This window comes from Emys orbicularis, chromosome 1, assembly GCF_028017835.1.
Source record: "Emys orbicularis isolate rEmyOrb1 chromosome 1, rEmyOrb1.hap1, whole genome shotgun sequence".
Classification (NCBI taxonomy): Eukaryota; Metazoa; Chordata; order Testudines; family Emydidae; genus Emys; species Emys orbicularis.
In genome coordinates this window covers 337,122,241-337,135,497 of record NC_088683.1, presented here as the reverse complement: position 1 = coordinate 337,135,497, position 13,257 = coordinate 337,122,241, and the positions used below count along the sequence as shown (strand labels likewise).

The 13,257-nt window shown below is 39.6% G+C and overlaps 1 protein-coding gene across 1 annotated transcript in view; it reads left to right on the top strand.

The window, feature by feature from the left end:
• Window positions 1-12,639, top strand: part of CEP126 (centrosomal protein 126) — a 65,872-nt gene extending 53,233 nt beyond the window's left edge. Inside the window, exons 7-12 of the mRNA XM_065423737.1 lie at window positions 1,551-1,709; window positions 2,920-3,044; window positions 5,908-5,995; window positions 6,528-6,737; window positions 8,963-9,027; window positions 12,532-12,639. Coding sequence (XP_065279809.1) covers window positions 1,551-1,709; window positions 2,920-3,044; window positions 5,908-5,995; window positions 6,528-6,737; window positions 8,963-9,027; window positions 12,532-12,639 — 755 coding nt within the window. The remainder of the gene's footprint in view (window positions 1-1,550; window positions 1,710-2,919; window positions 3,045-5,907; window positions 5,996-6,527; window positions 6,738-8,962; window positions 9,028-12,531) is intronic.
• Window positions 12,640-13,257: the final 618 nt, after the last annotated feature.

Here is a 13,257-nt window from a genome sequence, read left to right as displayed (position 1 = left end):
CCAGAGGCAGAGTCCAGGACTCCACCAACTCCACTTCATGTACCAGCAGCCACTCTGTGCCTCCTACCATACTGTTGTGACCATCCTGAGGATCACTCATGCTGGTGCAGAGCCCCATTCTATTAAAATAAAGAGCTTCCATGTCCCTTATTGGGCCTGTCACTTTATTTACAGTACGTACACTGTGTCTCTCAAAAACTACTTCTTTGGGGAAGAGCAGAGTGCTTTGAATATATTTTGTATGAAAGAGGCAGGAAGAGAGAGGGGAGAGTTTCTGTTTCCCTACCCTTCTGTGTCTTCGTACAACTGAGCAGAGTAACTTTTAGAGACAGATTTTACGTGTCACATGCAAATATTTTAAACCTCTTCCCCCGCGTCTCCCCCCCCCCCCTACACACCTATGTACTGGAGGGATAGATGGAGACATTCCCTTTTCTTTGAAAATCAGCGGTGGTATTCTTTCGGTATCTATTCATTATGTCTATTGCATTCTTTAAGTCAGATTATTTATATTAAATACCCAAATTTGGTTTTAGTGACTCATTATTTATATTACAGTAGTGCCCAAAATGTTCTCAGCACTGTACAAGCATATGAGAAGACACAATCCTTGTCCTAAAGTTCTTTCCAAGAGAGAGCAAATCCTGCACTGTTCTTCTTCAGTGACATATAGTGTTGCAACAATATCCTAAAGTTCAGCAGTGTGTGTGAGCAGCTTAGAAAACAAAAAATATTATTTGCTGCAACATACAACCTACTGTATATTAAAGAAAAACAAAATAGGGAGGGCAGTCAAGGAGCAAAATGTTCATTTCCATAAACAAAATGATCAGCTATGAGGGTCTTTCTTTAAATGTTTTAAATGGAGCTGGAAGCATCAAGTGGTGTATTTACTGACCAAGGCATAGTATTCCCTAAGGGTTTGATCCTACATGGTGCTAAGAACTCTGGCCCTTATCCAACAAAGCACTAAACATATGCTTAACAGTAAGCACTGGAATGGTACCACTGATGTCAGTGGGACTAATTCACATGCTCAGAGTTAAACGCTTGCATATGTGCTTTGCTGTATAGGGATAGAGTCCTCAATATCTTGAAGGATCGAGTCCTAACATTTTCTATTACTGTGTTGGGTAAGTCTCACTAAAACTTTAGTCCATAGTTTCTTCATAGATCTAAATACACCTCTACCTCGATATAACGCTGTCCCCGGGAGCCAAAAAATCTTACCGCGTTATAGGTGAAACCGCATTATATCGAACTTGCTTTGATCCACCGGAGTGCGCAGCCCACCCCCCACCCCCCGGAGCACTGCTTTACCGCATTATATCAGAATTCATGTTATATCAGGTCGCGTTATATCGGGGTAGAGGTGTACATCTTGGCTTACTTACCAATGAAACTAATCTTGGTGCAGATCAAGAAGCTCACTTCCAACTCTCACTGTTTTTCAGAAATGTATTACTTGATTAATAATTCAGCATTTTAAAATTTTTAATGTTCCTCATTATATAATGAATACAACTTCATTACATTCAGTTTCGTTTCAGGTGATTTCCGGCATTACGATGCTCGTTACAATAATTCCTGTAGCACTAATTTGCAATCCACTAAAGCTAACATATCCCATGTTACTATTGATGGTGGCAACCTTCTGACCAGTTTTAAATCATCTAGAATGAATGGATTTTTCTCTTCTTCATCAAATGGTAAGAGACCTCATTTGTTAGATATCACTGTAGTAAAAACGACAGAGAAAATGCTGTTAAAAGCACCATTACATTGTGGGGCAAATTTTCAAAACCTTACCAAATTGTGTACACAAAAAATGGTCAAGCACACATATAATTGCACATGCAGAACCCACATTTTCACATTAAATAACTGTAAGTACAAAATGGCATATAATATCTGTTTGGGTATGCAAGTTCCTGATTTGCACCTGCAAATTCCATGTGCGGACGTATGTTTCCCTACAGGTGTAGGTTAGAGGCTGAGTTTTGAAAATGTATTAAAACACTGAAGAAAACTGAATTAAGTTTGCAGTATAGTATCTAGTTTAGGCTTATGCATCTGAAGAAAATTGCTGCAGTGTTTTTGTTTGTTTGTTTTAAATACATTAAAATGAGTACAAATACTCATAAATTAGCAAGGCAAAAACAAATATAGCTGAGGAGCTCTAATATGTACAGCAGTGGTAGTAAAATCTCATGGGATGAAACTTAGTCAAGTAAATTCAATTCTGTGAACTAGTGAGCATCCCCTACAATGTGCTGAGTTCTCTTAATTACTATTAAATCCAATGGGAGCTGAGACCATGCAGCCCTTAGTAGGAAGCACTGATTACCCTGGATAGTCAGGCCCTAAGGTTGTTTCCTAAATATTGCCTATCTTATAAAATGGAATTATTGTTTGGCATGTCATTAGACATTGCTGTATCACAAAGGTAACTCAGAAGTTAGCTAACTATTATATTTTCATCAACCTTAGGTATTTATAGAGGATCAGTCACTATACAGTAGAACCTCAGAGTTACGAACACCAGAGTTACAAACTGACCAGTCAACCACACACCTCATTTGGAACCAGAAGTACACAATCAGGCAGAAGCAGAGACAAAAACAAATACAGTACAGTAGTGTGTTAGACTTAAAATAAAAAGGGGCAGGGAACAGCATTTTTCTTCTGCATAGTAGTTTCAAAGCTGTATTAAGTCAATGTTCAGTTGTAAACTTTTGAAAGAACAACCATAATGTTTTGTTCAGAGTTACGAACATTTCAGAGTTACGAACAACCTCCATTCCCGAAGTCTTCATAACTCTGAAGTTCTACTGTAATATCAAAGTGCCAATAATCTTTGCACCTCTGTATTTAGCATGCCTTTACATACTGGCTGCTTTTTTGTGTTTCTCATTTTAGGTGCTGTTCCTGTTACAAGACGAAAGCAAATTTCCGACAACAGCGAAAATAAACGTAGATCTCTTTTAGAACAGAGAAGACAAATTGTAGCCTCTGCAGGAAGGAGACCCACTCATGATGCACTGGTAAATATCAATTTCTGGGATGTTGAACTGAAAATGTCAGTCAAAGGTTGTCACAGAATAATAGTTTCCTGCTGCTGATTACTTGTTGGAGGAATGATGGAAAATAAATATTGAAGTAAAGTCAAGATGTTAATTTTAAAATAGGAGATTCCGATTCTATGACTAGTTACTTTAGCAAATGATTGATGCAGATACATTGATTTTGTTTGATGGATAATGATACAATAATGTGAGAATTACTCAATGTCCTGCTATTGACCTGCTGCATTCTGATTGTCTTAGAGAAAATATTTAGTGTTCTTCAGCCAGTCGACGACTAGCCATACAACTCCCTAGCTGAACATAAATATATATAGCAATCTAACTGGCTGGTGCACACTCTCAGCTCGCTTAAATAAGAGGTACAGACAAATATGTGTAACAACTTATGCAGTACCCGATTAACAAAGTAAAAATGCAGTTACATTTCCCTCATTCCTCCCAGCACTGTGCTCATCCTCATGATTCTTCTGCCCTTTTCCTCTAGGACCACAGCTGAAGCCTCTCCCTCCTTTGTCTCTTTTTCTTGCCTGGGAAAGATGTAATATGAATACATTAAATACAAATGTACCAATTCAAAAGTTTGTGTGCCTTTTGGGGTTTTTTTTCCTTTTCTGTTTTTACTTCTTATTCCCTTCTTTTTTTCCCTTTCATCTCCCACTTTCATTTTTCCCTTTTATTTTCACACAACTTTCTTTTTTCCCTTTTTTCTACTGCTTTCTCTATTTCTCCCTCAATCTCTGTTTCTCTCCCTACTTTCCTCAAATCTCTTTGCCTCCTCACAACTTTTCCCTCTCTCTCAACCCATATCTCCTTCTGTTATCCATGCTTATGGTAGTCCAGTTCCCAAGCCTGGAACTTTTCTTAGGGGCATGTGGCCTTTCTCCTTTGCTGCCTTCCTCTAATGCTAGTTTGAACCTAACAAGAGAGTGGCTTGGACAGAGAAATGGAGTGCTGATATGTGATGCTGCCAAGAAGAGCCTGTATGGCATTCATGTGTATTTGGAGCACTGAACTGGCGTGCAGCTAATATCTTAGGGAAAAAATTTCTATCTGATCTTTGTTGTAGAGCACTATTGAATAATCTGCACTTATTTTGCACATGAATTTTCCATGGGCATAGGGGAGCTCTCCCTGCAAAACAAATGCAGAATGTACAACAGAAATCTACATTGATGGTCAGAGAGGAGAATTTTACCTTAACCTTGAATTTTAGTTGAGAATGGAAATTGCATGCACTAGTTACACATAATAGAACTTCATGTCATAAGATTTATGAAAACTTTGAGAAGGCCAAACAAAAGCCCCAATCCTGCACATGTTTAACCTTACTCATGTGAATAAAGTTAAAGTGTGGGAAGTGCTTGCAGGATTGAGGCCTAAAATCAATTGAGGCCAAACTTACTTAATTCTTTCCAAGATCTATATTATCATGAGTATTATAAAACACCAGCAAACATACAAGGTACTAAAATTAGTTACTTGCTGATTTTATGTATTGTTAATTTAAGAGAACCTTTTGTTCACAAAAAAAAAATCACTTGGCTGGATCAACTCAGAAGTTTCCTATGGCTTACGTGTCTATCAGATTACATCACCAGTGAAAAATAACAAGCACTTTCAGGAAACTAAAAAGGAAAGTCCCAAGTCCCAAGAATCTTCCATTGAAAATGAATGAGAAAGTCCAACATTGCTGCAAACATAAAAACAGTTTCTCTGCACATTCTCAAGAGTTTTTAACTATTGTCACAGTGAACTACTTTATCTTTCCTTACAACAGATGTATTATTTTCTTTGGGGGGTTTACTGCTATAAACCAATCACCAGAAATACATAGACCAAATGTTATCAAATATCTTTATAGAAGGCATACAGCTGTTATGAGATTCATTAATCATCATTGTTTATTCCAAATATAAATGTTTCCTTTGCATAAAAACATTTTGTTTTCATCATTTTGTATATATAAAGTATACATAGCAGAATTAAATATTACTGTGGCTGTAAAAACTTGTAGTGGTAGTGACATCTTACTGGAATGTGATTTAGTTTAGGGTCATCTCATATGGTTGACATCATGGATGCTGTTATTGGCACCAGGCTACTTGCCATTAATGTCAGAGCTAAATGCATTAGACAGATAGGCATATAAAAATGCTCAGAGTTTTGATTAGAACTTTTAAATAAAATTTCTAATAGTCGCTGGGCTCCTTGTTTTTTAATATTTGTAAAATAAATGAATAAATAAAAGTGTTAATAAAAACAAAATCAGTCATTAGAGGATTTTACAAAATGCACATTTGGGAGAGATTAATAGATTCTAAGACCAGAAGGGATTGTTGTGATTATCTAGTTTGACCTCCTGCAAAACACAGGTTGTAGAGCTTCACTGAAGTAATTCCTGTATACACTGTCAATTAGAAAAAACATCTAATCTTGATTTAAAAATTGCCAATGCTGACAATAAAGAGACTATAAAAATACGAAACTATGTGAGTACAATCTAGTAAAAGTGTAAAACAAAAGTCAACCAGAATGCCTCTAGGGTCTCTTGCTACTGTGGATCCTCTCCACATGTTTCCAGTGCAGGCTGTTGCTTAGAAACCACAATATACACAAAGGTATATAGACATTTTTGTGTGCTTTAAAAAAGCTTTATTAATTGCTCATATTTTTCAAAATAGCTTTTGAACTTGAAAACACACAGCCTGTAAACTTCAGTAACATAAATATCTTAACTAAAACATTAAAAAGCTCCAGAAATGTTAAGATTATTTTAAATAATATTTAAATATTATTCTGATAAAGTGATCAATTTTTACAGAATACAGTACATACTGTCCAGCTAAGTCCATTTCAATGTGCATTTGAGCCAGTGCAAACTGTGAGTGGCATCCCTAATTCTGATGAAGGTACAGTAGTTCATTTCAGTTCCATTCTTTGTTATAGATAAAATAGTTGCACTATACATCAGCTGTTGCCTTGTAGCATCAATGATTCTGAATCAGAAAGTATGGTCTGTTGGCTGGAAATAAAGATTTTTCCACTAAAAGTTAATACAGCACAGCACAATATCACTTATATCTGATTGGTGGATTTAGAAGAGCATCATGAAAAAAATAAAGTCTCTATTCCTCTAGTGTTGTATTTTTTTAAGTATATGACAGCTATGTGTACAGGCACAGTATGTCACTATTAGCTGGTCGTAAAGCTGGTAGGACTGGCTCCTCCACCAGCTATCTTCCTCTGCCCCATATTAGGAGCACAGGCAACCTTAATTCTGGCATTTCTTAACTTTGAATGCATGACTTTGCAACATTAATATTGTTTTAATGTGGATTTTTGTGTGCAGTATATCCATGAAAATGAGCAATAGGTCTAGATGTTATAAAATATTCTAATTTGAAAAAGTTCAGACTGTGACCAGCTCTGTAAAATCTTTAGTTTCAGAAAGCACTGCCCAGTTTTTGCTGGCAGAAAATCTAGCAGGTACATCAGTTACAGAAGGTGAAATCCTGGCTGCTATGGAAACAGTGCAACCACCTGGACAAACCATGGTGCTTAACAAGGCCCAGCTTCGAGGCATGAGTGCACTGTCACTAGAAGAACAGAAGATTCTTCAGTCACTTGATCGTCTCAATCAAAGGTTGCAGAGTAAGTACAATATATAGCAGGGATTGGCAACCTTTGGCACGCTGCTCGCCAGGGTACTTACCCTGGCGGGCCGGGCCGGTTTGTTTACCTGCCACGTCTGCAGGTTCAGCCGATTGCGGCTCCCACTGGCCGTGGTTCACCATCCCAGGCCAATGGGGGCTGCGGGAAGCGGCGTGGGCAGAGGGATGTGCTAGCCGCTGCTTCCCGCCGCCCCCATTGGCCTAGAGCGGCCAGTGGGAGCCGCGATCGGCTGAACTTGCGGACGCGGCAGGTAAACAAACCAGCTTACCCTGGCGAGCTGCGTGCCAAAGGTTGCCGATCCCTGATATATAGTATTAACATAGTAATAACTTACATTTTAAATAATGGTTTGTGTGACATATAAAAACATAAACGATGTAGCTATAAAGACCTATAGGTGCATCTGCTCCGTCCTGTTGCTGAATTCGACGTATCGCAGCCGACTTACCCTGCTGTAGGGACGGCGGCAAAATCGACCTCTGCGGCTTCCCGTCGACGGCGCTTACTCCCACCTTCGCTGGTGGAGTAAGAGCGTCGATTCGGGGATCGATCGTCGCGTCCCGACAGGACGCGATAAATCGATCCCCGAGAGGTCGATTTCTACCCGCCCATTCAGGCGGGTAGTGTAGACCTAGCCTAAGTAAGATTTTTGGATTTGGATTTGTCCCCCTGTTAAACTTGTGTATGCTGACTGGTCCCACATGATATGGTAGCCTGAATGACATATCAATACAACTTCTGAAAAGGAATTCAGGTTTCCCCTTTCCCATAGCAGTGGCAAAAGCAGAGGAGAGGAACCTTGCAACCACTGGGAATCTGCTTAGCTGTAGCACAGAGTCACTGATCCCAGAAAAACAGCAGTTCAGACTTCTCTGTTTTAAGAAGCAGTTTTGGTATGATGTCCTCTGGATTAGGCAGAAGGAGATATTAAATGAGAAACACAGAAAAGTGGAAAAGAAAATATTCTATGAACTGTAAAGGGAAAAGAGAGAGACACACACACATAGAGGCAGATAGAAAAGAGACAGGAGACAGTGAAACTAAAGAAGATAGCAAAGCAACAGACAGAAAATAATTAAAATGGAGAAAAAGTAAAGAAAACTAGAAAGTAAAAAAGAAAAGTCCAACAAGAAATATTAAGGGAACAATGAAAGAAATGTAAAAGTAATGACTGCAAACCATACAATTACAAAAACTAAAGTAAAACATTGCTAGTGTGCAATTAACTACTGCACATTGTATTCCAAATTTATCAGACACCGTGGGCTCAATTCCCCTTTTTATCTAAGCTCCACTAGGTGTAACAAGGGGGTAGCCATCAGATCTGGCTCCCTAATTCTGAGTCTACCCACACTGGTGGTAGGTAAAGTAGCTGACAGGTCCCAGCACCGTCCGCATTATGCCCTTTCCCTCCCCTGATGGACCCCTACAATAGAGGCAGGGGAGGGTGGCTGGTGCAGAAGTCGACTCTGCCAGCTTTACCTCAGCAAGGCGTTCATCTCCACAAGAGGAATTATCCCAAGACAATTTACAGCCAGAATCCAGCCACTTTGCAGTATGGGTACGAACATCCATCACCACCTGACGTTTCCAAGTGGTCTTAGCTCCAAGTTATGTAATTCTATATAGAATGTGTTGCAGTAATCTATTCCGGAGGTGACAAAGACATGGATCACTATGTCAAATATATCTGAAAGAAAAGGTGACAACTTTCTGGCCAGGTTTAGCTGGCAAAAAAAGCATTCTTGACAGAGATGCCACGGTTTTGTTAAACCTTCGCCATCTCCGCTCCCTTTATTGTTTTGTTTTACAGAAAACCTAAATCTGGGACTAAACCTACAAGACAGTGTGCCTTCAACATGGCCATGTAAATGGATAACTCGTTCTGAGTGGGGGTTTTTTTGTTTTTGTTTTTGTTTTTTATATCCCATCTCTGAGGAACTGGCCTTCTCTTTTTCAGATTTGGATTTCTTTTTAGATGCTACATGTTTAATTTACAATTCCAAATTTTAAAAATACAAATAAAGTTGATGTTTCAACCTCCCTCAGGCCAAAGAAAAATAGTTTACTTGTTAAATTGCAGTTAAATTGTATTTTCCACAGTCTTTAGGAAGGTTGGTACTGACTTGTTGACTGTTGTTCATGTTTTTGTTCTAGCATGTGTTTTATATAATTGTTGCATCATAGTTTTGTACTCTTTTTAGATGTCCAAGAAACCATTGCCAAAAACCTATCCACGTCAAGTGTTTTACAGATAATCTCTCCTTTGGTAAGCATTTAAATTTACTGTTTTCTGACTTAGTAGGTATTGACATTGGTTTGTTTTAGGATTAACTGAGTTGCTAGAATTTCAGAGTGTCATTTGCGTGGGATAGTGTTCGTAACCGGGCTGTCTGACCTAGTGGTCAGAGCCAGAGGTGGAGTTGGGATTGCACTCGGGAGTCGCACCAAAGATCAAAGCCAGAATCAGAAGCCATGCCAAGGATTAAGCTGGAATCAGAGTCAGAAGTCACACCCAGGGTCAAAAATGGAATCAGCAGTTGGCATCAGTGCAAGGAAGTAGGAACCAGGAAGAAGGAGCAGGGCCTGGTAGTGGGAGCATGGACTAGGCATGGTGATAGGAAAAAGGATTAGGAGCCGAACAAAGAAGCAGGGACTTGATCTCAGGGGTCTAGGCAGCAACAGGTCTAGCAACTAGTTGCTCAGACAAGGGGTAGGACGGGAACAGGAAACTTTATACCCAGTCATAGGCGCCGACTCTGTGGGTGCTCAGGGGCTCAAGCACCCACAGAGAAAAAATAGGGGGTGCTCAGCACCCATGGGGCTGGCCGGAGCTGCTGCTCCGGTGGCTCTGGGCTTGGCCACCAATCAGCTGTTCAGTGGCTGGCCCTATGCTCCCAGCAGCTCTTCAGAGGGGCTGCCCCACCCTTCAGCTGTTGAGCAGGGCTGCCCCTCCCCTCAACTATTGAGCAAGGCTGTCCTGCCCATCAGCTGTTGAGCAGGGCTGCCCTGCCATTGGCTCCTCTCTGCCCCCTCCCTCCCTCACTTCCCTTAAGGTAGGAGGAGGCAAAAAGGAGCAAGCAGTGGGTGGGAGGTGCTCAAAGGAGGGTGTCTTGGGGGGAGGATCAGGGGCGGGAAGAGGTGGAGTGGGGGTGGAGCCCGGGGGTGGAGCCAGTGTGGGACACCCACTGGAAAAATGAAAAATCAGCGCCAATGTACCCAGTGGTGTCCAATCAGTATTCTGCTGTTAGTCACCTGACTCTGCGAATTAGCAGGCAGGGCATTAGCTGGGCATTAGGTACAGTTCGTTCATCTGATCCTTCTGTGCAGTGTCGCAGAGGTGGTTCTTGCTCAGCAACCTTGCAGACCTGGATTTGAGACCCTCAGCGCCTAACAGAATAAATTAATGAGCTGTATGCCCTAAATGTTAAGTGTATTGTTAGGATTTTATATCAGGCTTTGAAGTCAATGGAGCTAGGTTGAGTATACATTTACACCAGCTGAGTATCTGGCCCGTCAGCTTTAGAAAAGCTTGGCTTTAGGTGAGAATATAATGTAGCATTCCTCTTCTGGAATCTGGAGCAGTTTCCACAAAGCCTACAAAGTTTCCAAAGAACAGTTGCTTTGCTGGCTCATATGAGCTAAATAAGGCCCTTAATTAGTTGTTTTTTCCTAATAATGTAAGGGAAAAAAAGATGTGCTGTATTGTGACCTGAAGGATAATCAATTGTGTAATGAAATATTTTCATGACCTGCAGAGATCATTTCATGTTCTACAACTAATCTGCATTATATTTCTTTTTTCAGTATTTATATTTCCTGTTTTATATAGTTTGGTTTATTTAATATAATATAACCAATACAATACCAGTTTCAGGTATATATAGGATTGTATAGGCTAGTGAGTATCTTAAGCATAGATTTTACACTTCAACTTATCACTCTGTTATTCAAAAAATGTCATGTGTGATTCAGTATTCTCTGTTATTTTACTCTACATGTATATTGAGAAAAAATATAGACAGATGACTGTATATTTCACACCCAGTTCTATTACCCAAAAAATGTATAATGAGTGTAAAGAAAAATTTGGACTGAAAGAAGTTACTCATTCTTCAAGAGGCCTCTATACATTCCCACTAGTGGGAGTTGCAACAGTTGTACAGCATAACAGTGAAAATCTCTGAAAGCAGTGCCTGTGGAAGCCCTCGTACCTCTACTGATCCAATGATACCAGAAGTAAGACGGTAAAAGAAGGCAGAACACTTCAACTGCCTCCATTCCTTCTAGCCATGATAGTATGTGTGGAATTTGAAAAGTCAGATTCCCCTCTCCTGTACCAGAGGGATTATTACCAAGGATACTAGTGTGGTTTTGTATACAAACTATATAATAAGGCATATTTCCTGTTTCAAAGAGTTTACAGTTTGACTCCGGCTCTATAGAAGTCCGTGGGAGAGTTCTATCTGCTTCAATTCCCATGGATGTCAGTGAGAGAGGGGGGCATTCAGTACCTCAGAGGAAAGGCTCAGCACCTTGCAGACTCAAGTCCCAATTCAAGATATAGGGACACAATTTTTTATGTAGCTGAAAATAGAAGATCACATGATATTGTCAAATTTGGTTTTATGTTAAACATCATAAAATATAAATTGTCATTTTGTGACCCTAGGCACCCCTGTATTCACACCTTACACACTACTGCATTAATATTTGTACAAAATATGCCTTGTGAGGTATCATATGAATGCTAGCAATACACTGGTCATTAATATTATTTCTAAGATGCATATGTTAATCTTATATGTGAAATTATGAATTCCCTCTGTATGATGTTACTAGAACCTGTTTAAGACAAGAGAGCTTAGCCTAGGTGAAGGTGATAAACAGATCTGTCCTAGACAAAGGCATGTGGGTTTACTTCAATTTGCATATTAGCAGTAAACAAAGCTATCAAGCTAAACCAGTGTGTTATCCTGATCTTGAACTTGGGAGACAGAGAATTAACAGAGCTCCTGCACTCCAGAGAGATAGAAGACTGAATCCCCAGGAGGCCTCCCTATCTTTTAAAACAAAAACAACCTTTTTGGGGATATAAGGAACAGAAAGAGACTCCATCTTGATCCTTCACCTTAAGGAGACAAAGAAACTAAGTGATTTAATCTTTGTGATAGATCCTGACTAGGTCAGCCAGTAAAAGGCTGGAAAGGAGACTGGGGGTCAGAGAAACCATCTTGAACAAAGACTGTATCTTGCTAGATTAAGTTTTAGACTTTTAGATGTGTGTTTTCTCTTTTAGATGCTTGAAACTACCTCTACCTTTATCTCTTTTATTTGGTATCACATAATCCATGCTCTTTTGTTAGTTCACTTGTTTTACTTTTACTATAAACCAATTCAGTGCTGTGTTTGAAGGGTTGTATTTACCCCAGTGAAATTAATAAAGTGTGATTGACTCTTTAACAGACCAGCAAACTTAATATCTTCTGTGAATGCACAGTGTAGGGACTGCGCATTGCAGAGAAACATCTCGGAGGAGCTCAGGGGCTGGAGTTCACTGATTGCTACTTACTAGGCGAGGTTTGGGCTGGGAGAGCCTTGAGGAGTTTGCCAGGAGGAAGACAGACTGGTTTAGCTTGCAGCTGACACACAGTCTAATAGCCAGCAAAACTCGCTCTTGCTGAGGCAGAGGGATAACACAGTAGCTCACAGCTCTGGGTATCCCCAGCAGTATGTTACACATATAAAAGCATTATTCTTCAATTTGTCATAGAACATTCAGCAATCTGCATCCTCCCCTTCTGTGGACCCTCCATTAGCCATGCGAAGGTATCGGAGTATGTCAGCTGACACTCTATCACGACTACAGAGAAGATACTGACATGGACTAACAAAGGCTGCTTCACTGGATTTTATTTTAATACAGCCTCGTGTTCTTTATGTAATGTATACTTGTATTCAAAACACTACACACTATAAAATCAACCACAGTGTAAATATGTAAACAGTAACACAAGTAATGAATGTCAGTTAACTAGTTTACATTTAAGACATTTTATTATGCACTTTACTGTAAAATATTGTATTTTTAAAAGAATGGAAATACCTCACATTTTAATGAGTCTATTGCTGGTTGTAAATGTACTGTATATTTAATTAAAATGACATGGAAAAGAGATTATTTTGCTACTCAGGGTAAGATTATGTATAAACTAATCTACTATCTTCATGGTTTTCCAGATTTGCCAATAAATTCTGTTACATTTGTAAAAGGTATGTTGTAGAAAATGATCTGATTATCAATAATCCATGGAGCAGCCAGGTAAATGTTGCATCCCCACTCCAAACTACTACAGACTTGTCTATGCCTCTCGGACAACAATTCTGTTTGATGGCCCTAAAACTGACCATGCTGTCAGCTTCATGCTTCTCTTGGTTTCTCTTCTAGCTCCTCTTACTGAAAATGCTGGAACCGTCCTAGCTTCTGAATTTCCTTGAC